This window comes from Platichthys flesus, chromosome 5 (assembly GCF_949316205.1).
Source record: "Platichthys flesus chromosome 5, fPlaFle2.1, whole genome shotgun sequence".
NCBI classification, from domain to species: Eukaryota; Metazoa; Chordata; class Actinopteri; order Pleuronectiformes; family Pleuronectidae; genus Platichthys; species Platichthys flesus.
The window spans coordinates 22017162-22041717 of NC_084949.1; the positions used below are offsets into that span (position 1 = coordinate 22017162).

Genomic DNA, 24556 nt, shown 5'->3' on the forward strand with positions numbered 1-24556 from the left:
GGCAAGTTGGGTGATGTGAGCTCAGCCTGTGGGATGCTGCATGTGGAGAATGGGGAGTGGGACCTCACAAGGCCACGAGATGACGAGGCTCCCGTTCAGATCCTGCAGTGGTCAAACGTAGACGGGAGGAGTTCTGACCGGATCTGACGCTGGTGAATCCAACCTGGAGCAACAAGAAATGAAGGATTTGTTAAGTCAATTCAAGATAAACACAGTTTGGGCCGTTTTCTGGCTTTACAGCTTTTCATCAATGCACCAAAATCCCCTCTAATATCTTTCTAAAACTTTTTTAATCTGACTTTTTAAACTCTGTCTCTTCTGTCTTTCCACTTGTCCTTCATTGTTTTTCTGTCACTCACCTTCGTCTGCAGAATGGTCTTAGTTCTGGAACCAGCCGATGAAGTAGCTGCAGACGCCGTGGAAGCTCTTCCAGCAGTACTCGTTAGCAATGCGGGAGGCCTTGGAGTCGGTCTGCTCTGTGGGACGAGTAGTGGTCTTCGCAGGCTTGGGGGCAGCTTTCTTGGTCTGGGGGGCCTTGCCTGGCTGGGGCTTGCCAGGCTGCTGGGGCTGTGGTTTGACAGGCTTAGGAGTGACGACGGGCTTGACCTGGCCGGGCACCACCGGTTTGCGCTGCTCCTGCACCGGCTTGGAGGGCTTGGGGGTGGCAGGCTTGGGGGTGGCGGGCTTGGCGGCGGCGGGCTTAGGCCAGGAGCTCAAGAAGGTCATCTGGGCCTCGTCAGGGTATTTCTTGCACATCTGTGGGCGGTAGACCTTGGGTCCCTGGCAGGCATGGCCCAGCTTCCTCATCTCCCACATAAACTGGGTGAAGTAGTGGCGGGGGTTGAGGTTGTAGGCGCGGCACAGGTTGGGTTTCCCCTGGAAGTCGCAGTAGTAGGAGCGTGCCGGGGTCTGGCCCTGGCTGGGACCTTTGCAGGAGACGCGCAGGCGGGTATAGTCCCCAGCTCCGGACACTACCATGGTACAGGTGTCCTTGGTCTTGGTGGTGAATCGGATGGGCTCATCCCAGACGCTTCGCTGCTGCTGCTGCTGCTGCTGCTGCTGCTGCTGCACCTGCTGCTGTTGCTGCTGTTGCTGCTGCTGCTGCTGCTGCTGCTGCTGCTGCTGCTGTGGCTGTGGCTTGCTGTCATTGCTGATGTTGTTGGTCTGAGCATATGACAAACAAACGGTCACTGCAAGAACCAGCAGCATCACTCCCATCCTGGCTCTCATGGTGCTGTTAGGGTTGCCGGTGATGAATGAATGGACGAGGGTATGGGTGGATGTGTCCGCACAGAAGCTTGGAGGAAGTCTGCAAGGTTAGGAGGCATCGGAGTAGGACTTTATAAGGCCTGGGCTCACAAAGAAGGTATTATTCAGGTGAGCGGAGGGACCCAGACTCCTCCTTCGGCACTGAACCCCCCCCCCTTGCAAACACACACAGAGCGTCTACATGTGGCTTGTGTGGTACGTTCAAAACTTGAAAAGTGATGGATGGAAGGAGGGGGAGAACCTAAACTGCAGGAGGAAGAGGGTCAGCGGGTCTGGAGGGGGGAGGGTGGGGGACTAACAAGCCTGAAGAAGGCTACACACATGAAGGCAACCGTTATGAAAAAAAGACCGGGCAAGACATTATATAATGTCACATAGGAGGTTCTTTGACTGCTGGCGACTGGGAGCAGAGGGGGAAGGACCGGGGGGCCCGGAGCCAAAAGTGCAGCCGGGGTTTATTTGGCGAAGAGTTAAAAGTTGATCTGTGACCCTGTAAAAACTAAATCCTCATCGTGTGTGTGTTGTCGCTGTGTCATAGCTACAGTCCATCGCTGTTCAGATAAACCATGTCCAAACCATAGACTGTATATAAAGACGGGACGACCATAAGAACCATAAGAATTAAAGAACAAAAGTCTTCTACGGGAGCTGCATCATGGATGACTTCAGTTTCCAGTGCTACCTGAGGCTCTTTATCTTCGTTTTTGTCGTTAGCATTGCCCAGTGCGAGTGGCAGAGATTTTGATTATATTCTCGTCTTTGCATTAGCTTTGCATGTGAGCTCATTGGTTTGCGTTTGGTGTGCACGCTCAATAAGTTGGGGATTTCTGACACTACCAACATCTCCCACTTGGTAAAAGCAACAGATTCCTGGACGTTACTGATCCCGGACAAGAAACAATGAGCCGTAAAACCACGTTATTTTTCGTTAGGCTAGGTTTTCTTCAGATTAAACCATGGGCTGTATATATAAAGATTGGAGAAATGAAAGCTCCCCAAAAGTGAAGCCAAAGCTTCTCAATTGCCCCCTGGTGGCTGACTGCAGTGTAGGTCATAACGCCTGCCTCCTCCATGTTAGCAGATGGGACATGGGCCAAACTAAAAAGTCGAAATAAACATCAAATATTTCAGTAAGTTTAGTTTAAATTACTTATGTGACGCGATAAAAAGGAGGACTCTGTGGAACTCATGCATCTTACGGGACCTTGATTCTGGGGCTCCATCCCCCCGATCGTTACTGTGCAGACTCTGATGTCATCGTTCCAAGATGGCAGCATTCGCATATCCGCTTAATTTCTGGACAGTACAAGTGGAGACGTGTCGTCCATCTTAATTTACATTCTACGCATTAAACCTGAATGTAATGTATAAACTGATTTCACGACCAGACCTGACTGCACAATACAGTTTCAATACTGAAAACAAAAACAGACACTGCCTTTAAAGAGACTTAAATAATCTGTATATGAAGCAGCTCTTGTGGACACACACCGTTAAAAGTGAGTGTGGGTACAGTATCGTGTTCTGCTGCGTACAGTCAAACCTGCACACATGCCCTCGGTACATTCAGTGGATTTTTTGGGGGCTTTTACAGCCATCACTCTGGTGGGGAGGAGAGAAAGTTCCCCTGTAAGAGACACAAGGAAAGCAAACATGTCAAGAGTGTGTGTTTATGTTGCGGGGAACAGATGTTCTTCTAAAGTAAGTCACTGTAGTGTGATAGGATGCAGCAGTGTCACGCCACCTCGGGCACTGCCAAGCCCCCCCCCCCCCCTTACAGACCTGAAGCCTTTTGGCTGCTGTGTATGTGTGTGCATGTATTCAGCCCTGCATATGTTACATGAATGTTCCCGCGTGTTCTGTGTTTCTTGGCAGATGAGCTCCTTTTTCATTCGTACCTGTGGCACGGAGCTTATGTAAAATGGCTATAGTTCATGGGTGATTTATGAGCCGTCGACACAAGTAATGTGTGTGTTTGTGTATTCTTTGCTTAAGTGTGTGAGTCCAGATAATGGGTGCTAATGATTTATGAACATAGAAGAAACACAAAGCAGACGCTTATTGGATGGAAGTTTTTATTCACAAATTTGCGCCTTCGCCATAAACTCCGGCTGCATTTTCTGTATATCTGTGTGTCTTTGTGTGTGTGTGTGTGCGTGTGTCTGTGTGTGTGGTTGTGTAGCTTCTAACGTGTCGCCTCTTGCAGTAGCATGGACCAGGATTAACTCTTTTCTCAAAGATTGGAAAACTGAGCCAATTTCCTTGTTCTGTGTTTTGAGGGAAATTTGCTGTAGCTGAGAGCACAATGCAAAAGCTCAATTGTTTGTGATGTTCCATCAACACTGAGGAGTAGCAGACTTCAATAACTTCATGTGTCCTCAAATTGATGAAGTTGTTTTCTTCATTTGCACAAGTTCTTTGTTTTTCTTCATTTGCAATGCGTCTCTCTCCGCCACCGAAGAAATAACCTTTGTTCCTCCAATACCAAGAGTTAGCTGAGAGGATCAGTATCACTCTTGTGTACAGTTTGGAGCCAAATATCAATCTACAGACGGTTAGCTAAGCGAAGCACAAAGACCGGGGGCAGAGGATTTGACCTGGACTCCCGCGGAAGTGGTAACAAAATCGACCAAATTAACACTTTCCCTCGTTTCTTTAATAAGTACAAAAACAAACCCTGTTGACCCAAATTGACGCTTTAGTCACGTTAACTGTTACGTTAGACTGTTAGCTCACCACTTTGGTCCAGACTAAAATATATCGATAAAAGATCTTGGATAGATCAAATTCATGCTGCTTTGGTTTACGTAACTTTTCATCGTGCGCCATCATCAGTCAAAATATTATCGGTGAAGTACTTTGGTTTAACACCAACTGACTCTGCTAAGAGCTAAACAGCTAATGTTAGCATGCTCCCAGGTAAAACAAAGATGGTGAACACGGTAAACATAGCAGCTGTGAGCTTGTTAGCATTTACATTAGCTTAAAGCCTGGCCGCTAGCATGACCATAGACTCTTGGCACACATGCTAAGCTAAGCTAACTGGCAGCTGGAATTTAAAATACATATCTAAGAGTGGTGTTTTCTCATCAAACATTTGGCAAAAATGTGAAGACGTGTCTTTATCAAAATTGTGAAATCCCTGAGAGTCAATCTGGTCAGTGTAAACCTGGAGAGGCGAAACGATGCGAGCTACGATACAAACATTCACCAAAGCAGAGAAGAAGAACAAGAAAAGAAAATGGAGCTACTCTTACCAAAAAAAAAAAAGCTACTTACATTTTATAAAACAAACATTACCAAAAATATATAAAACTTTCAAAAGTTTTGAAAGTGTAAAAAATGTACATGTGTCACCGAGTTAAAACTGACAATGTAAGAACAAATTCATTCTCTATGTATCAAACTAACTACGCAGAAACGAATGCTCTGACGTTGGATTAGGTACGAAACACTGGCAGGACTGTTGTTGTGCTCGTGGGACGGACGCTGGTGTGTATGAGATAAATTACAGTTGGCTGGTGTTAGAGGTCCTTGTCCAAGGGCTTGAAGGGTTGATGGGGGGGGGGGGGACGTCCTCACCACACAGTTCTTTGATTGGTCTCATTCTTCCCTTTTGTCACTGGAAGTGTTACATGGTCAAAGAAAAGCTGGAAATTCCGGTGATCCTAAAACAATAGAGAGAGAGAGAGTCCACGTTAGAAATAACCTGCGATGTGTTCTATGGTGTGTGATGTTGAGATCAACCTCAGACTGTTTATCAAGATGCTTCACCGTCAATCAGAGGAGGTGGAGATGCTTCATCCATTTTTATATAGAACAAGGGGACACTTACCACAAGGGTAGGATCAGTTCCAGCCCTCTTGTCCACTGCAGAAAAAAAGGAAATCAAATTAATGAACAGCTTTATTTTCCTGGATGACTAAGACGTGCATATTGCATATTTCTTGGAAAGTTTGTGCGTTAGAATCAGAATCCGAATGAATGCTAAGTAGGTTTGTCAACAACAAAGAGTTTGGTGCACAACAAATGTCTTAATTAGAGAAAGTTAAGGGAAAAGATAAAAAGGTAGATTAAAAACTAACCAATTAAAAACATGATCCTTTTTTTACCTTTAAGACTGATCTTAAATAAACACGAAAAGCAATACTGAGGAAAGACCAACTCTATCAGCAGCTAAAAGTCATGCTAGACATTTCTTTCCTGAAATATGTATATTTATAAAAAAGTATACATATGTATGTATTAATTTATATACCTTGTGAGTATGTTATATATTTATACACAACACTTTAGAAGTTTCTTTTACAGTAAACAAACATAAAAAAAGGTTGTTCACTCTGTGGGAGCTCCACGCTGAACAAATCCAAAGACAAACAAATCATCTTCACAGTTTCAGACATGGGGCCTTGAGCTCATCGCCGTTTAAACATTTGAAAGGTGATGGACGAAGGTTCAAGAAGATGAATGGACGAAACAGCTGATGTGAAAGAAACAGGAAGACGGTGAAACGTCACATCAGACCGACGGTGGTTGAATGGCTGGAGGTTGTGAGATGTTGACTTCAGTTCGAAGTCGAAGTGGATTAGTGGATGAACACATGGAACTGATAATCAACAACCAGTACCTCTTTCAAAAGGGAGAACGTTCGGGTTGGTCACCAGTCGGGGTAGCTCGGGGGGGCAGAGGCCCGAGGGAACAGAGTGTCGTTATAGGGGGAGATACTGTACACGTACACACACACACACACACATTCAAACACATACATACATACACAAGGGAAATTTAGCATTTGTCGAAAAATCTCATGTTGTACATTTAGTTCTGTCTGCAGCGAAAATAAATATCCCCCCACCGATTAACAGCGCAGCATGCTAGCAGGCAAATTAGGTGGGCACGACTCATACCTGACCACAGAGAGGTTCCCAAGGATATCGCAAACTTGGCCACCATGATTACCTGTATTACCCATACTGCAACACAAGAGCCAGGGTTGGACAGGTGAGAAAGAGAATGGGAAGACTGGCGAAAGCAAACAAGGAAGGCGAGATCCTCAGAGAGCGTCACTCCAGACGGATAAGAAGTAGAAAAATGGGAAAATGACGTGAGGGAGGACGACGAAGCAGGAGTCCATGCAAAAAGAGACAAGATCGTGCACGTGATTTCAGATGGAAAGAGTGAGAAGAAAATGAAGAGATCCAAAACTGAAGTGTTCAATACCAATAAAAAAGAGAGGGCACGTAGAAGAAGACGACAGGACGCACACAGAGAGGAGACACACATCAAAGTGCAACAATCCACGGGTAGATGGTCCTGGAGAAGAGATGAGGAAATGAAACGACGAAAAAATGAGAGGAGGATCAAAGACAATGAAACCGAAAAAATGAAAAAGGACAGAGAGAAGAAAAAGATCCGTTAATTTAGTTTTGATCGACATCCGGGCAGATTTAAGAAGCTAGCAGTAAAGCTAAAGAACGATCCGTGTTTTGCTATATAAACTAAATGTGCATGTGTGTTGTCTGGACTCACTCTTCAAAGACGTCTTCTGTGTCCATCCTTCTGTAATACTTGGACAGTTTGATGGAGAAGATGATACTGGGGATGATGAAGATGCAGGCGCCTCCCAGACCGAACCAGAACGTGTTCTGAAAAACAAATTCACCTGGTAAGTTTTCACATTAATACCAAGTTGAGCATGAAAATGAACTTACCTCTTTAAAACAGATATTTCAAGTTATTAATATAAATCTCAATGGAAACGTGATGCTTTTTCAGTTTTTCTGTCCTCTAGTGTGATAAATATGTTTTTTCGTGAATGTAAAAGTTAAAAAGTTCAAAGTCTGTGGTAAAGGTAGAGCAGAAATATCTGTAGTCCTGCAATCTGAAGATTTCCTATAATTTCACTAGATTATTACAATTAACTACATCTGCAAAGAAACATTTTGATCAACAAGGTGTATCCAGCCAATTTAGCATTTCGTAAAAATCTTTTATTGATTGAATTTTTTTGGGGTAGATTAAATGGTTCATCATAAAAATATGAATGCATAAAGTGATATTTGCAGGCCCACAGATTATTCCTGCTCCTTTTCACACAAAGACACATACACAACGACACACAAGACCTTCACAAATTGGGAGGCAGAAATATAATATGTGCAAATACCGAGCAGAACATAAATACTAACACATGCAGCACATATGTACATGTGCAGCTGCTGGTCACAGTCTGTGGCGTCTTTGAGCTCTTAATAAACTCTTACATGATATGATGTATAGGTAAAACATAAATATCACAGCTCCTCTCGGCCGCAGGTGAAAACATTGAGGGATCTTTGTGCATGTTAGTCGCCACCCTGCCTCAAAACACGCCCTGTCCAATTCAGTGTGCGTGAGTGAGTGTGTCCGAGGCTGGAGAACATACTGTACTCATACGTGTGGTCGAGAAAACTCAGAGCCTTCCAAAAGTCTGTCAGACACACACACACACACACAGACACACACAGACACATGCACACACACACATACACACACACACACACACACACACACACACACACACACACACACACACACACACACACACACACACACACACACACAATGTTCCAGTGTCTTACCACTGAATCGACTATGAAGCTGCACCCAACGATCTCCATGCTGTCAACAATGTTGCTGATGGGTTTACACTGAGCCACCTCTGCAGTTAACTGTATGGAAAAAACACACATGATCACACACACAGACACACACAAACACGTAATAAACATATCATGTGAAAACAATTGTGTCACCAGAACATTTCACTTCCTGCTTCCTGATCGCTTGATTTTTCCTCATTACTGAGCATCAAATTAAATCAAAGCCTTTTTCTTAGACTTTAAAATGAATCTGGCGACACTCATTTATTATGATATCATTGCAAAAACTGTAATCATTTTATTTTGAGTTTCCCACAGCACACGTTTCTTCTGCTGAAAATTGACCTTTGACCTTCAAAAGGCCAGAAAGACGGGGAGAATACTCACAGAGCTTTTGACCCATTCTGTGTACTGTTTGAAGTATCCCACTAAGCTCTGCATGTAGCCCTTTGCTTCCTGTAACACAACAGAGACAAAAAGTTCAACAACATTTGCTCCAAACACCAAATAACAACATAAATAAGGAGGATTCTTAATAGTCTAACATGAAAGAAGTCAAATTACCATAAAAATTGCATGTTATCATTATAAAAAACAGGTAAGCACTGCATCTTTACACTGCATCAACATTAATTTAAATCTAATTTCAAAATAGATAAACACTACTGACACTGGTTACCTTTGAAAACGTCACATCAACATGTCAACTATAAAGCTGATACAGCGTTTTATCATGAAACCTCCTACCTGCTTCACCACATGGGAGGCGTTATGAGTGATGAGGTACTCTGCTGCATCAATGGCACTCAGGATGTTGTTGACCTTCACCTGAGAGACAGAAACAAACTCATTTGTCGGAGTGTTTTTGTGTTTTATACGCCGCTAAGGATAAAACGATAAACATAAGTTTCCTCACCGGCAGGTCGTTGGACGTCCTCTGCAGCAGTTTGATGCTCTGGCTCAGCGTGCTCTGCGTGAGAGGGAATCAACCAAAACACAAACTGTTAACAAAAAAGACAAGTGTGTGTTCAAATGTTCACAATCACAACACGCAAACACTGCTGAACCACGTTGCTACGGCAAACACCGATACACCGATCAGGGGCCGTGCAGAGACGGCGGCTTACCCGCGCTCGGACATATTTCTGTCGTCATTTTGTGAAAGAAAGGAGGAAGAGAAAAAAGAAGGAGCATTGAGGGGGATAGAAAAGACACAGGAAACCAATGTGACATGAATTGTTCCCGTGATTTGTGATCCTCAATGTGTGATGATGCTGGTTATGTGGTGAACGAATAAAGATTTGTACATTTTGAACAGACAAATGAAAGGAATATATCTCAAGTTTTAAATCCAGAACTCCTTGAGAGCTGGAGAAAGGTGTAGCTGTTGGACGCAGAGGATCAGTTGGTATATTTCCTTGTGTGTGGTGGAGTTATTGTTCTGGTGTGTTGTGGGAGAGGTGGTCACCATTGCCTGCTCCATGGGCACCACCAGTTCTCGGTGAATCTGTCTGATGCTGCTGGCGTGTCCTCTCAGCGCGTTCTCCAGAGCGCCACGGGGCTGTAAACAAACAAACAAACAAACAAACAAAGTTTTATGATACTTGACTTAACTTAAGCCGTTCCTACAAAAACGTACAATGCAATCTTCAGGTCCATCAGGTAATGAGAAGTTAACTGTGTGTTTTATTATTCTTCCCTTCCTAACATACACATGAGCACACTAATTCCTCTGTGCCATGTCCCATGTGCCACAGGCCCTATAGCCTGAATGTATACGGTATAAACCTCGGTGAATGGGCGGCTTGTTCTGCCGGATCGGTGAGCATGAAGGGAAACCTTTTATTTTTTTTGCACAGAGGCCGTCTGGATACACATTTGGTTTCCGCCAGTCTTTGACACCTCTGTCAGGATTTTTACAAACAATTACACCCTGAGGCTAAAAAACAACAACCTACAATCAGTGTTACCGTAAACAAAATAAGACGGTTCAAAGTAGAAGATTCATTTTACTAACATCCAGTAACATCTGGCTTTTGTCTGCAATGGGGATGGATAAAATCATCGAATGACTCTGCAGAATACAAGAGTGATGGAAACATGACACCGGCGTGAACGGGCTAATTACTTCCTCTTTATTTTGGCAGTGGAGATGTTGATGCTGCATCTTCTCTAGTGAAATGTTATACCACACATTGCACTTCCAGATGTTGGTGCGGTAATAGCCATGAAGGTTTGTGTGCTTGTTGGAACAATGAGCAACAGCGGGTTTTTATTTAATTTTTATTTTAGTGTAATAGAGGTCTTTATCTGCCTACCTGAGGAGATAAAGTTTGTGGGTTTCAAGTTTTTAAAAAGTGCTTTATAAATAAAGTTTATTATTTAAGGTTTATAATATGATTCTGGCTGCTGTTACACTGTTGTTGTAACTTGTTGGCACAGTGATGATGACACTCACCAGTTGGTCAGCCTGAGCCTCCAGGTCAGCAGCGAAGGAGAGGAGATCCACGAGAGTAACCCCTTTGCCTAACTACAACGAGACACAAGGATTAATATCTCTAATGTCTTAAATTGCAGTTTTAAAATCAGTTTTAAAATGTCACTTTGAATTCAGGCTGGATTTGAGCGGATTACCTCAGACAGGTACGTCTCATAGTCAATCTGTCCGATTCCAGAGTTGGCAAAGTTCATGAGGTTGTCTCTGCCGGCCTGCTCCAGCAGGGCCACGTCCTGCAGGTCCACCTGGACATTCTCAAACACTTTGGCAAGGTCCTTGTTGTACTGTGGTGACAAGACACACACAAAAAAAACTCACATGTTAACACCTTCAGCCCAACAGCGTTTTTGTGCTCTGCTGAGCGCCATTCCTGCTTTGTGTATGTTTCTTTAAGCCGCTCACTTACCACAGTTCTGTTGAGGAAGGAGTTGATGTTGAACATGGTCTCCAGCTGCAGAGCCTGATACAGACCGTTGTTCTCATAGCACTCCCTACAACACAAATACAGCAGGATGACACTTTGACCATGAACAGTAGACCTCAGTATGTTCATGTGTCCTTACATAAATATAAAAAAGTATTTCAACCAGTCAGCTCCTTTTAAAAAGTGGTGTGGCACAGAGTGCACGTATGAAGTGTTGGCATGTTACCTGTACATGATTCCCAAAGTCAAGTCAATGTTTGGATTCTGAAACAGCATCCCAGGGAGGAAGTTCTTCTTGGCAGGATGAACCAGGTATGGTGTGTCTATAATCTACACACACAGACACGCACACACACACACAAAAAGAGCCACAGTGTTGTCTGTTATGTAATACTGCTCCACAGAGTCTGTGAGAGTTAAAATGAGACTAATCGGAATGCGAGTGTTCATAAATGGTACCTGGAACAGTTGTCGGTTTGCCAGCGGTTCACAGATCAGCTTCTCCACGTTGCCGCTTACAACAAACAACGTGGTCACGACGCCCATCAGTAACCAGGAAAAGATGAAAGAGAAGCCCACTCCACTGAGAGAGCGCAAGAGACACATTCAGCAAACGTGAGTTCTCTAAGCAGACATTTTGTAGTCAAGAAGACCCTTATCAGTGTATCTACTGGAAAGATAACATAACGTACGCCATTAGCAGGTTGCCGCCGGTGTTTGATAGGCATCCTCTGGTTGTGGGCGTGGCCTGCTTATCGTAGCCACAGGTGCCACAGAGCAGGCCCAGGATGTTGAAGGCCAAGATCAAGACGACCAGGCAAAGCGCTGCCACACAGCCGATCCACCTGCAGCACACACACAAACAAACACACAAAACACACACACACAAATACACTGTTGTCATTTGTGAAGACACTGATGCTTCATATGAATTTCCTGGAGGCTTCTCATCTTAATTCAAACCTTGAACCTAGAAAAACTGATTCCTTTGATGCCCCACATTTGCACAAACCTGTAGAAATCGTACTGGTCGATCTGTGGGTAGAAGGACTCAATGTTCTTCTGGCTTTCAGTGAGGAAAGTGGTGAAATTGGCCAAAGACGCTTCCACTGGGAACATCTTGGCGAAGTTGTTGATCTCTGTGCCAATCTTATCCAGCATCCCTTTCACTCCTGTTCACACATTCAAACAAAAAAAACAAATGAAAAAGTCAGAGAGAGAGAGAGACATGTTGTTCAACTAGACGCCCTGTCCCCCAAAAATAAAGAAACTGAAAGTAAAAAGGCAGAAAAGAAGAACTTACGAGGAAGAGCTATGGTTTCATTATCCACCAGTTTGCAGGTGAAGGTGAGAGAAAGACAGAATATAAAAGTGAATAGGGAAAGTGTATGAAATGAAAATAGGCTTATAATAATGTTAAACAAAATAAACACAAATATGTACACTTCTGTACCTGCGACAATATTTTTAGTTTGCTCTTTAACCAGACTGGGTGTGTCGTTAAAGGATGAGTAACCCTGGAAGTGGAGAGAAAGAGAGAAACAGAGGAAAGATCGTTAAAAAAAGACAGTGTATATATTTTATTTCATGTTTAGGAAGAAGGGTCTGGTACTAAGATGTGATCTGGATCTGGATAATGACATTTGATCCTCAGCCTCTGTATTTAGACCTGTTATTAATACTTTTCTCATCTGGTGGGCTTGTCTACAGTTTCCTTTTCCAGATACAGATATGCTTACATGAGCCGAACAGAAGATGGAGTCTAACCTTTTGTACAATGTTGCTGAGATCTGCTCTCAGGACTGTTTGGACATTTGCCAAAGCGTGATTGACATCTGGAAGCTGAACAGCAGAATGAAAAAACAGGGAAGATGAGAAACTATGAAGTCATTGCAAAGCAAATTAATATATATCTGTGTGGTGGTTCTGATTTCTAATCTCGTGGCCGTTGGTACCCTTATGTAGTTTGCATTGACCCCCAGCTGGGACAGCGTGGACCGGATGGTGTTGCAGGTGTGAGAGACGGCTCCGTTGGTGCAGGCGGGGTCGGACAGGGTGTTGGACAGAGAGGCCCGCTCCCCCGACAGGCTGGCCTGAAGTTTCCCCGTCCCCTCCTGAAGCACCTCCAGGGAGGAGCTGATGTTCTCCAGGGCCTCCTTGGTTTCCCGCATGGCTGCAAACAACAGACGAGGAATGGATTAAAAATACTTTGGCCAGAATAATAGTAATGTTGTTTTGTATATGAAGACACACCACAGGACAGGACTATCAGAATTATACACTGATTACACAGATCAACAATCCACAGAGGAAAACCACGAGAGAACAGAGTAGTTCAGGATCAGTAATCTGTTTCTAACACCAACACAGTGAACCACAGATTCCACCTCAGCTCTCATTACCTTTGATGGCCCCCTCAACTTTAGCTTTGGATGAAAAGAAAAATATGAGCGGATCAAAAGAGGAGAAAACGTTGAGAATGTGTCCCTGAAAGACTTCAGCTAGTGGACCTCCATGTTGCTTTGTCTCAGGTGTGTGAGGTCAACAGGAGGGTCCCACTAAAGCCTGACTAAGAGGCTGTGTTACCTCCGGCCATACGCAGGGCACTGTCCAGGGAGGGCACCACGTTCTTCTCCAGCTGACTCTGGATCCTCCCGCCCAACAGCGGCCCGATGTCTGTCAGGGAAACACGGACACGTCAACAGGTTTCATGACAACAGGACAAAGAGAGAGAGGCATGAGACCAACGCTGCCTGAGTTCCACTCACTGTCGAGGTCGGACAGGACTTTGTTCTTTGCTGTGGTGTACTGAGCTGTCAGGTAGTCGATTTGCTGCGACAGGAAAAACACACAGAGTCAATCAGAGCGGAGAGAGAGAGAGAGAGAGAGAGAGAGAGAGAGCAGGGAAACCTGTGGATGTGATGCACCTGGACGTTGGTTGCCACCTGCACCTGTGTGTGTTTGTTTGTGTACATACCGTAGGTGTGTTGTTAGCGAATGTCTTCAGGTCCCTCATGTTGGTATTGATTAATCGGCGAGTGCTCTTGATCTGCATGCTGACATTGTGGTTGGCAGCATATGCAACAAGTACCCCCAAACTGAAACACACACAGACACACACAAACACAGAACAGACAGAGAGGCAGAGGCAGATTGGGTGTTATAACCATTATCGGCCAGCAGAGGGAAGCATCGTCATATAAAGGTAGATTTAGAATGAAGGTTGTCTGTGACACATTTGGAGAAGCCTGTTTCTGACTGTAACTGTAACAGAGAAATCTAAATCTCTCTCTTTCAATCTCTCTCCTTTAACAATAATATAATATAATATCACGGAATACTATGAGCCAGGAAATGTAACCTGACATTCAAAGAACGAAAACCCCATGTCAGCAGTTGTGTGTAGTGGAAAAAACACAAAGATCTTCATCAAATCATATCCGTAGATCTTCAGATGTGTTTGTGTCTGAATGTGGTTTGATGTGAGAGCACTGATTCAGACAAAGTGATATCAGGGACACCTAACTGATCGTGTTTCTTATTTCCACGGAGCATCAACACCATCACTCACATGATGAAGATGGAGGAGGCGAGGAGCGAGGCGGTGTAGAAGCCCCTCTGACAGTCGGTGTTCTTCCTCTGTCTCTGGTGCATCTCCCCTCCGCAGTTCTCGCAGCATCGACACACACAGAAACACATGCCGATGATCGGGGTGAGCACCACGAACAAGATACCGATGGTGGAACATATGAGGAATCCGGCCTCGTAGTACATCCACTGCACAGGGAGAGGGATTGTTATTCAAGTGTTATTATTTGTTATTACTTTAACAGAGACATGTTTTGCAAGTGTGGTGGAAAATGTACCTGTAGCAACAGGACGACGTTGTCTGGCTGTAACACCATGACACACAGACACACAGACACACACAGACACACAAATAAAAGAAAGAACAAAGTAAGTGTGACGATCAAGACATTTCAGATTTCTAAAGTATGATGAGAAGGCAACATGAAGAAAAGGTTCATTCTGAATAAAATTGTGTGATAATATGATCCCATACTTATATGTACATTACATTAATAAATGCATTATTTAAGAGATTTATCAATGTGCAATGAGGCTTTCTTATTTCATTTACTTTCAAATCTGTTTGTTTGAATAGAACCAAATCACAGCATTAAATTATCTCAAAGCACCTGAAATCATAAGGTCGAGACTCACAATATTCTAGAGAAACACAAATAAATGACATCATGAGACTAAAATGTCTGAAGAGAAATTTCTAGAAAACTTGAAAAGTACATTTGTGTTTTTATAGTTCCGAGAACAAAGGTGAAACAGTAAAGGATTCATCTTTAATATCAGTCAGTTGTTAATTCATGTGTTAAACAGGAACAGAACTCATTTTGAATTCATCTTCAATCATCACTTGAGTCAAAGCGTACCTTTCTCCATTCCTGTATTTTGATTCCCCCCATGTTTTGCTGAATGACTTTAACAATCATATCTGAAAGAAACAGAGAACAGATCATACAAATAAATGTGTTTCAATCTACAGACGCTGAACAGCAAAATCATGTTTTACAACTGACAATGGAAGACACAGATCATGTGAATCATCAGAGTCATCACGAGGACAGTGGCAGTGTGGCCTTATTTCCTCATATGAAAGCTTTGTGTTGCGGAACTTGTTTGGACTGTGTGTTTGCCACCAGCTCTGCAGCTCCGTCCAGCTGTCTGTTTGTTTATGTAGGTCAGCCAGCGCTAAGCCTACCTGGATGGTAACTCACCCAGACTGTTAGTCAGCAGGTGAACACAGATTCCTGCTCTCTCTCTCTCTCTCTCTCACTCTCACACACGCACACACTCTGACTGGAACACTTGCACGCATGAAAGCAGAAATACACACTCACACATGATATATATGCTATAAGTCAAATTTGACAACATCTACATCAAAACATTTTAATTATTACATAGAAGCAGTTGTGTGTGACAATACAACTGAGAGAAACAACAATGTGTGTGCACAAGAATATATTTATGCAAACATACAGAAAATAAATATTGAGCTAAAAAAAAATCACTTCCAGTTATTAGACAGATCTTTCACATGTGGCTGAATGGAACAAGAGCTGGAGGAAGAGTATGAATTATATACTCTTGTGTACTTATATCCGTATACAATCATATATAATCTTTCTTTCCATACATATATAGTGGTATAATGCATACTTTTTTTTGGTGTTATATTATATTTCTATTTATTACAATTCTCTAGCTCTGTTTACATTTTTTTGATCCTCTTTGTTGGATCCTCTGATGCTGATAAAATGTCTAATGTCTACGCATGTGTTCGGTTCAGTAGACAAGCAGATGGAGGCCATTTTAGCATGTAAATGCTGACGCAGCTGTCACACACACAAACACACACATACATACACACACAAACACGCAGATACAGACAAACAGATGACCACAAACAAAACCACCTGTTGTCCTCAGGTGAGGTGAGAAACCACATGAAGAAATGTAATGTGATTAAATGTGTTTGTCACCATCTGTTTTCTCACCTTTCATCGAGGTGAAGTTTAAACTGTTTGTGCTGCGTAAACCAAACGTCTGTTTACCCCCCCCCCCCCCCCCCCCGTCATCTGTTTTCACAATAAACGATTATTTCAGGGCTAATGGTTTAATCATTGTTTGAATCGTGGGTGTGTTGTGCAGTTAGTTCAGGGTCTAAACATTGCACTGCTCAACCAGAGCCCCTGTCTTATGTGAAGGTTAATTGATTTTATTTCATGGTGCAATTAAAGAACTGCCAAAGAAGAAATATAAAGCTGACTCTGGCTCATTAACAGGTTTTTGTTTGTTGATCTATAAACACTGCTCCTGTCCAAATTAATTGAATAATCAATTTATCATTTTGCCAATAGAGAAAATTCAAGTTGGCCTCTATCTTTGTTTTGTTATGAATTTGCATTTTAATAATAAATGAAGCAAACAAATCAAACTAGGCTCTATAAAAGAGCTATAAACTGAGGTTACAAAATATTTGCCGTTTTATTTTTCATCGGTCAATGAATCGTTTCAGATTGAATTTCCTCTCTGCACTAACATTACAAAGGCTAAAATATATTTAATCGATAAATGACAGAGAGCAAAAAAAAAGGCCTCTGATTCACAGGAGGTTATTGGTGGTTAAAGTTGTGAGGGACTTTATGGTGAGTGAAAAGGAACTGGGAATCTTTTGTGACCACGTGATTAATCCTCTGGGTATCGTCTCCTCGTGCTGGTGAGTGTCGGACATATTTTCATCAATGGCTGCTCCCGTGTGTGAGCGTTTACTAAAAACTGATCTGGGTCCGACCGCACGAGGTGAAGACGTCCGTGTCCGCTCTGCAGATGCAGCGTATGAGCACATCTGACGCCACCTGTTGTTGCTCAGCTTCTTAGTTAGCATTAGCCGCAGAGGGCAGTTAAGCTTAGACAGCTTAGTTCAGTGACCCAGTACGAGAGGTGGTTGTGGCAAACGAAAGGGAAGGGGGCTGTGGGGGTGGGGGGGTTACAGAACCATTAGAATTAGACCTGAAAGGATGAAGAGCCCTCTGCCCAACATGAACTCAGTGCGACAGAAACAGACTTTCTCTTCGGTTATTGTGATATTTCCTTGTTTTCCGTGTTTGCTCTGAGGAGACAATTGTAATAGATCAACTTTTCTTTAATTATCAATTGCTCCTGATGATTTTGTGTTTGTCTCTTGACTCTTAATCGACTAATCAATGAAAGAATCCCAGTTTGACCTTGTCATTCAAAGCAATGAGCGCTAACACTGGATGCACCATTAAATAAAACACTCTAAGGACTATAAATGGCGCTGTGAGACTAAAAAGCACGAGCAGTGAACCATGAAACGCTGCAGCTTGTTAGCTGTAGTGGTTTGTACGACAGAACCTACAACCTTCTTACTGTAACGTGTAAATTGAGTCGAGCCCAATCCTCCACGCTGACATGCTCGGAGAGATTACTGAGAGGCCTTACACAACCTGACCACCGTCTCTGCTGCTTTTTTTTACATGAGGTGTCACAGGTAAAATAACCTTATAACACAGACGGCTCAAACCAACACTTGCATGATTATATTCCGACCCTGACGAGATTAAATGTTAGCTTCTTACGATAAGAGTTTTCAATGGGAAGTAAGACAGCTTTTAAATATTTTAAACAGCAGAGACAGAGAGGATGCACGGGTGATGATGGGAGTCGACACATATTGTGGGACGTAGTGGCGGATTTTGGATTTTTCTGAATCCGGGGCTCATTAAAGGCCCACAGTTTACACAAGGGGGGGGTCCCAGATTCAGTAAGATTAACATTTAGGTATTTCCTTGTCTACTGTTGGTGCTTAAGTTTTGAGCAAAGCCACACATCATTGAGTTTACTTTGGAAATTCTTAGAGCTTCAACCATAAAAAGTCAACAAATCATCATAATTAATCTTAATATTGTTAATAATTTTTTTTTTTTTTTAAACTAATACAACTTGGACCCCCCAGGATCCGCCCCCTGGTCAATCCACGTTCCTGAATAGTGGACATTTTATTTTGAAGAGGTTATTGGGGGGCGTTTTTGCCGATATTGACAGGACAGAGTTGAATGTGAAATGATAGAGAGAGAGAGAGTGGACCAGACCTGCAGCAAAGTGTCAGAACAGATTCTACAGCCTCTGCAGGAGGGATCAAACCTGCATCTGTGGGCCACCCGCTCTACCAGGTGAGGTGGAGGGCACCCCGACAGTGGACCCCTTTTACCTCCCTTTGAAAGAATCAGCTTCCATCACATTCTAATTCAAAGATTAAATAAATAGAAGACAGTTAGAAGACCATGATGATATCCAGCAGTTTGATTATCTATCCACTATTTCAGAAGAAAATAAAAAGTTTATTTGACCATACATATTGATTTGTTATCGATCATGTGACCCGCTGGTGATGACAGAATATAAATGGACATTGTTGTGATTGGAAAGCTTTTGTAACAAGGGAGCAGCAGGCTCCCTCCTTCTCTGGCAAACTGTTCTGTCAGAACCTATGATGTTAACAGGAGGTGAAGTTGATGGCCGCAGCTCAGAAGCTGTTGCATAAGTCATGTGAGGTTTGCCAAAGCACAGTTACGTAGCGCTTCTTAAAATACGATTCACTGTACTGTTTGTCTGACTAAGTAAGAAGAACTGTATGTTTTTGAACGGCAGCAGGAGCTAAAGAAAGATGCACAGCCCCGGGTGAGCAGGAGCAAAACAACTAAGAAGATTAGGGGGAATCCGTGTTTTCCCTTTCATGGTGTTCTCGATATAAGAAGAAATTATACTTTAAGATCACACGATGAGAGAGAAAGTTCTGTGAATAAAACATAACCCTGATTTCAGGCTGGATCGTGTTCTGTTTCTCAAGATGAGTTTCACACAACTTTTCATTTTCTCTTCACTTTTCCTTTAAATATTAAACCTAAATACACATATATAAAAAAAATCCAATTATTTGTATAAATATGATATGAAGCATTTCACCAATAAAAGTTATATATAATTAATTAAATAAATTATATTTTTGGATTATTAGACCAAAGTATTACATAATTCATGTAACTCTAAAATAATAATAATTTATAACTTTATATGCAACAGAAAACAGTATGAATATATAGTATTTTAATAATAAGTTTTTGAACTAGTAATCAAAAACAGTGTCCACAGTAACTAAGGTTACACAAATATTAGACAAATACACCTCATTATTCTCCAGAGCCAAACTGACTGTACTTAAACTGCTTGTTTATAACAAATCAAACAATATTCAGCTGGAGGAGAAAGAAAACCAGCAAATATTCTCATGTGAGAAGTAAGAAGTGAATTTGTTTTAGGTTTTTTATTATAAAAAATGACTGAAATGATTAATCACTTATCAATCCTGTTGATTGACTTATGCTCAATCAAACAAACGTTTCAGTTCCACAACCTTAAAACAATAAAAGTGTGATGTAACCCTTATCTTACAAATGTTCTCCTCTTCCCATCAGTAAAAACAATTTGAGTGTAACCTCAGTGTGATCTGATTTAAAACACTGGCTCCATCATAAACGTCCTGTTTACTTCCAATCACAGTAATTAAGGCAAACAGACAAATACCAGGACTATGACCCACTTTCTGTTTGTGCATGTGATTGTGTCTGTCTGTGTGTGTGTGTGTGTGTGTGTGTGTGTGTGTGTGTGTGTGTGTGTGTGTGACACAATGCCATCTGTAGCAGTGGTAGCAGCACAGTGGTAGCATTGGCCTGGCGGATGCTAATCCTCTAATCTAGCCTGTAGTGTATCAGGGGGATAAGAAGACATGGACTCCTCTCACAGTGAAAGAGGCCGAAATGCTTCTTCACCCTAAATTCAACCTTCACACAGATTTGAAGGATGAGTGAGTCAGGACGAGGAGGTTAAGCCTGAGCCGCTGCTGGTCGGGAACCAGTGACGATCCAGTTAACAGCTACTGGCAAATTCCTGCATTATGTGTTTCCACTCAAATCCAAGCTTGAAACTCTTTAACATCGAAAATATTTAATACATTTGTGGAGCATTTTGCACACGCACAGCTTTTTGTGCCACATTACTAAGTGATTACTGAACTGATCTGACAGGATTAATCCGTAAACTACTTTTCCTCTGCTCTCCCTCACCACACTTTCATTCCCCTACCTGACCCCGGATGGAACCCTGACCATCGACAACAGTGTCACAGGAAACATTATCTGAGACTTCTACATATTTTTAAAAGCAATCTGAAGTGAGAAGTGTGTGTGTGTGTGTCTGTGTGTGTGTGGGGCACATGTCTGTATCTTGTTCTGGAGAGAAAAGCAGTCGAATGTCATCATTCTTTCAGCAAATTGTGTTAATGCTGCGTAGTTTTTTGTCCCAACATAGCCACGTCAAAGATTCAGTCCTATCTTATAAAGCAGCGGAGACAATTAAATAATCGGGTATTAATAATCCTGAGTGAGTTCTTAACGACGTGAAACTCAACTTTACGAACAGTTGATGATTCTGTCTCTCTGCGTTAAAGACTATCAGTGAAGAGGTTATTTTATTACTCAGGCTTTGTTAACCACATTCGAAGTTTAGAGCAATTTCAGCTTTTTGAGAATGAGACTCTGATTTAACTAAAACAATCAAACACTTAGAAGGAAGATGCTTGTGCCTTTTCCTTATTGGCTTATTTTAATTGTTGATAGACTGATTAGTCGGTCCAGTCAATTCGTTGGGAATTATTCTGGCACATTGAGATATTATTTCCTTTTTCACGGGATATTTAAATTCAACTTCAAAAATGAGTTTACAAAGATTAGATTTACTCAAGCAAACAGAGACAAAGACCATTTTTCAACTTTTTACTTCCTCAAAGTAGGTTTTCACCCCCGTCCGTTAGTGTGACAACGTGTTTTTAAGCAAAATTACATTACAATGAATGGACAGATTAACAGGAACTTGGTGGAAGGAAGTTTGTGAGACACTGATCTTCATGGATCTTGATAAAAGAAAGATATTTCATGTTTGGGTGAATGATATCAATGAGTGAGTGTAATTCAATGTAGCTTGTATAAATTATATGGGACTATTGAGCCTTGGCAGAAGCTACAATCTATTTGAAGTGGTTTTAATCTTAAGTATAATGCCCTAGTGTTCAATAATGATGATTCTAGTTCAGCAATGACGTGTCTCTTTCGTTATTATTATTGTATTGTTGTTCACATATGAAACAAGTATTTTACGCCTCAGCCGGCAGCCGCCCTGCTCTCTAAATATTGGCATCAGCTCCTGAAGGACACATATCGGTTTGATCACCACTTTTAATAGAGCAATTGACTCTATCGCTTAAAAAATTGGATTATTATATATTTAGGGCTCAGAGGAGCTGGTAGATCAGGCTGCCAAACCCCAAAGCTTCTAAGCAGCTAGAAACTATGTATTAAAAGGCTTGGACGTGTCTTCATATTAGATGTCGGTCGACCATTTAACCATGATTTCAGACAGGTTGGACACAACGCGCCGGGACATGCAGGTGGTCTCTACCTGTGCACGTGTGTGACGGTGAATCACACTGGAGAGTCCCCGACAGCAGCAGCATATGGTCCGGTGGATTAAGGTATTACGCGGTGATGCAGGTGACTGAGAAAGCCTCCTCTAATCGCTGATCTGCTAATTGATTACCGAGCCAGCGGCCCTAACCCTGGACACCGAAATGGCAGCAACTTAAAACCCTTCAATCCTATTGCACCGTGTCATCCTCCAACGTGACCCCTCAGAGTTGTGCATACAAACCGGCGAACCAACGGCGTTTAGTCGTAAGTAGCTGAGCTCTATCCATCAATCACTGGGGATACTGTACTAAACCAGAGAGTCACCATTCACGCCGATCGCATTGATCATGTGACCGACCTGATCAACTAGAAATCACTTACGAGCTCTGACAGTGATTGATCCCAGTAGGAAATGAAAGGCCACAACTTGTGTTTTGTGGACGTTATGCGTTGAGTCACTATGCTATGGCGCAGATGTGCACATGTGGGGATCACCCCCCCTCCCCCTCTCTCTGGGAGTTTGAGTGTTTTTGTGGACTTTGTTGTTTGGTTAGTGACGTACATCAGGTCAGTCAGGTGGTGTTACACCAAAGAGTCTCCTATGGTTCACCTAGAAGCACTTTCCCACCTCAATGGCCCCAAGGCCGAGTCTCCCTGTGACCACTGGACATGAACCTGTGAGCGGTTCATGTCTGAAGAGTTCGATTCCCAACTCGGATTGTTTCATTCGAAGAGAAGTGACAATATTCAGCATTTCACAAAGTCAAAAGATGACATCAATAAATAGAATAGAAATATGCATGTTTGTCTTATTTCTAACATTTGTGACATCAAATACTTTAACACTGATACCTCCTCCTATAGATATTTGAAAAGTAACTCAATTCTACTGTACCATTGATGAAACTTTATGCCGTTTTTTCCATTGGTACTTTTTGCTGAAATATATATTTTCTCTCCATTTATCATTTATTCTACTACACATATACACTATGTACTTTAGGCCTTGGTTTTTTATTTGATGAACTATATAGGATAGGATTAATCAGGATTAATTAAGCTGTGTCTTATGTTGTTTTCTTATCTCACCATTATCCTCTTTATAACACAATCAACATTCTCTGGGGGTTTAAATACAAGGCAAAATACAGATGAACATTTAAAAAAAAGCTGGAATTCATACATTTGAGTGTTTTGTCCACATGACAATTAGTGTTAAATAGAGATAATAATAAACTTTTAGAGAAATCCTGGGGATAAGAGGCAGAACCAGGGCTGATGGATGAAGTACACACACACACACACACACACACACACACACGCGCACACACACACACACACACACACACACACACACACACACGAGGATAATCATCTCACCTTTTGGGAAGGTGTTCGGCTGAACCACGTAGAGAAATGCGTGGACCATGTGGAAGAGGATCCCTACGGGCCCCGGCTCGTAGTAAGCGTGGGTGTCATACACCGCCGCCGGCACGAACCCAAAGTCCAGGGGCTCCACCGGCGGAGGGGACCGCTGTCTCCGTGAGTCCGTGCGGAGCTCGGCCGAGGCTCCGTCCCTCTCACCCGCCTGCTCGCCCGCCTGTTCGCCGCTGCTGGCCCCCCAGCAGAGCAGCAGGACCACGCACCTGCTCCACAACATGGCTCAGGAAAGTCCCAACACACTGGAAAAGTGATGAAAACACAACCGGATCAAACTCCCAGCTCCTCCCGGGTCGTGCTACAGTCAGCGGCGGGAGGATGGAGGAGGGAGACGGGGCTGTTGACGTGAGAGGACACCGGTCCCTCTGCTTCTTCTTCTTATCCCCGCAGCGAAACTTTCAAACTCAACATCCGACGGGCGAAACTCTGAAAGCGGCCATCAGGTCCTGGTTTCCCGGGGTTGACCCATCACAGACATTTTCCCGGAGCTCTGCGACGACTGGAGCGGAATAGTGGCCGAAGATGAGCTCGATCCCCCGGGTGTCCTCAGTCTGTCCCACCGGCACCGAGCTCCGCGTGCACGAGAGAGCCCAGCCGCGCTCGTGCACGCTAAGAGCTCCCTGTGCGCATCTGTGGCGCGCGACTCCGCGGATTCCAATCACCTGTCTCTGTACTGCAGTACTTTAAGTGTATAATAATACTGTGTAAAAGTACCTTTAACTGGTCTGTCTCTGTACTTCTTTACTTCAAGTCAAAGTAATACCATTTCAAAGTACTTTTAATCGGTCTGTCTTTGTACTGCATTACTTCAAGTTATAGTGATACTTTGTAAAGATACCTTTAATTGGCCCGCTCTGTATTTCATTACTTGAAGTCAAAGTAATATCATGTCACAGTATTTCTAACCGGTCTGTCTCTGTAGTGCATTACTTCAAGTCAAAGTAATGCCATGTAAAAGTACTTTTGTTACCTCACAAAATGATATTATAATCAACATCATTATTAAAGTATTTATGTGCTTGATAAAGGCATATAGTATTGTTGGCATATTATTTTCATGGCTCTAAATTTTTTGAAAATATCAAAAGCTAGATCTAAACTCAAGAAATCTAAATATGTGGCGAAATAATCAGTGAAATAAGAATTTCAGTTATCGGATAAT

At 42.7% G+C, this 24556-nt stretch overlaps 2 protein-coding genes across 4 annotated transcripts in view; both read right to left on the reverse strand.

Annotated features, from left to right (window-relative positions):
• The window catches only part of fgfbp2b (fibroblast growth factor binding protein 2b), a 1613-nt gene extending 222 nt beyond the window's left edge, over positions 1-1391 (reverse strand). The window contains exons 1-2 of the mRNA XM_062387769.1: positions 360-1391; positions 1-163 (exon numbers count right to left, since the gene is read on the reverse strand). The exon at positions 1-163 is cut by the window's left edge and continues 222 nt beyond it. Of these exons, the coding sequence (XP_062243753.1) occupies positions 379-1230 (852 nt within the window). The 5' untranslated portion in view covers positions 1231-1391 and the 3' untranslated portion in view covers positions 1-163; positions 360-378. The remainder of the gene's footprint in view (positions 164-359) is intronic.
• A 1935-nt stretch (positions 1392-3326) lies between these two features.
• prom1b (prominin 1 b) lies at positions 3327-23991 on the reverse strand. Of its 3 annotated transcripts, none has more exons than XR_009920713.1 (27): positions 23335-23990; positions 15280-15341; positions 14698-14724; positions 14403-14608; positions 13809-13929; positions 13600-13663; positions 13418-13507; positions 13234-13257; positions 12787-13004; positions 12599-12673; positions 12285-12348; positions 11844-12003; positions 11524-11676; positions 11291-11414; positions 11058-11161; positions 10814-10898; positions 10545-10691; positions 10369-10440; positions 9379-9471; positions 8827-8880; positions 8658-8738; positions 8298-8366; positions 7890-7979; positions 6799-6914; positions 5897-5993; positions 5105-5139; positions 3327-4937 (listed from the first exon to the last, which is right to left on the reverse strand). XR_009920713.1 is itself a non-coding variant. In XM_062387744.1 (27 exons), exons 1-26 carry the CDS (start codon positions 23612-23614, stop codon positions 5118-5120), a joined length of 2619 nt encoding a protein of 872 aa, XP_062243728.1. In that variant the 5' UTR covers positions 23615-23991; the 3' UTR covers positions 3327-4937; positions 5105-5117. The 3 variants fall into 3 exon arrangements, 2 of the variants coding, with proteins under 2 accessions (XP_062243728.1, XP_062243729.1); XM_062387744.1 differs by lacking the exon at positions 5897-5993 and adding an exon at positions 9038-9055 and having other exon boundaries at positions 23335-23991; XM_062387745.1 differs by lacking the exons at positions 3327-4937; positions 5105-5139; positions 5897-5993; positions 13234-13257 and having other exon boundaries at positions 6795-6914.
• Between the last annotated feature and the right edge of the window lie 565 nt (positions 23992-24556).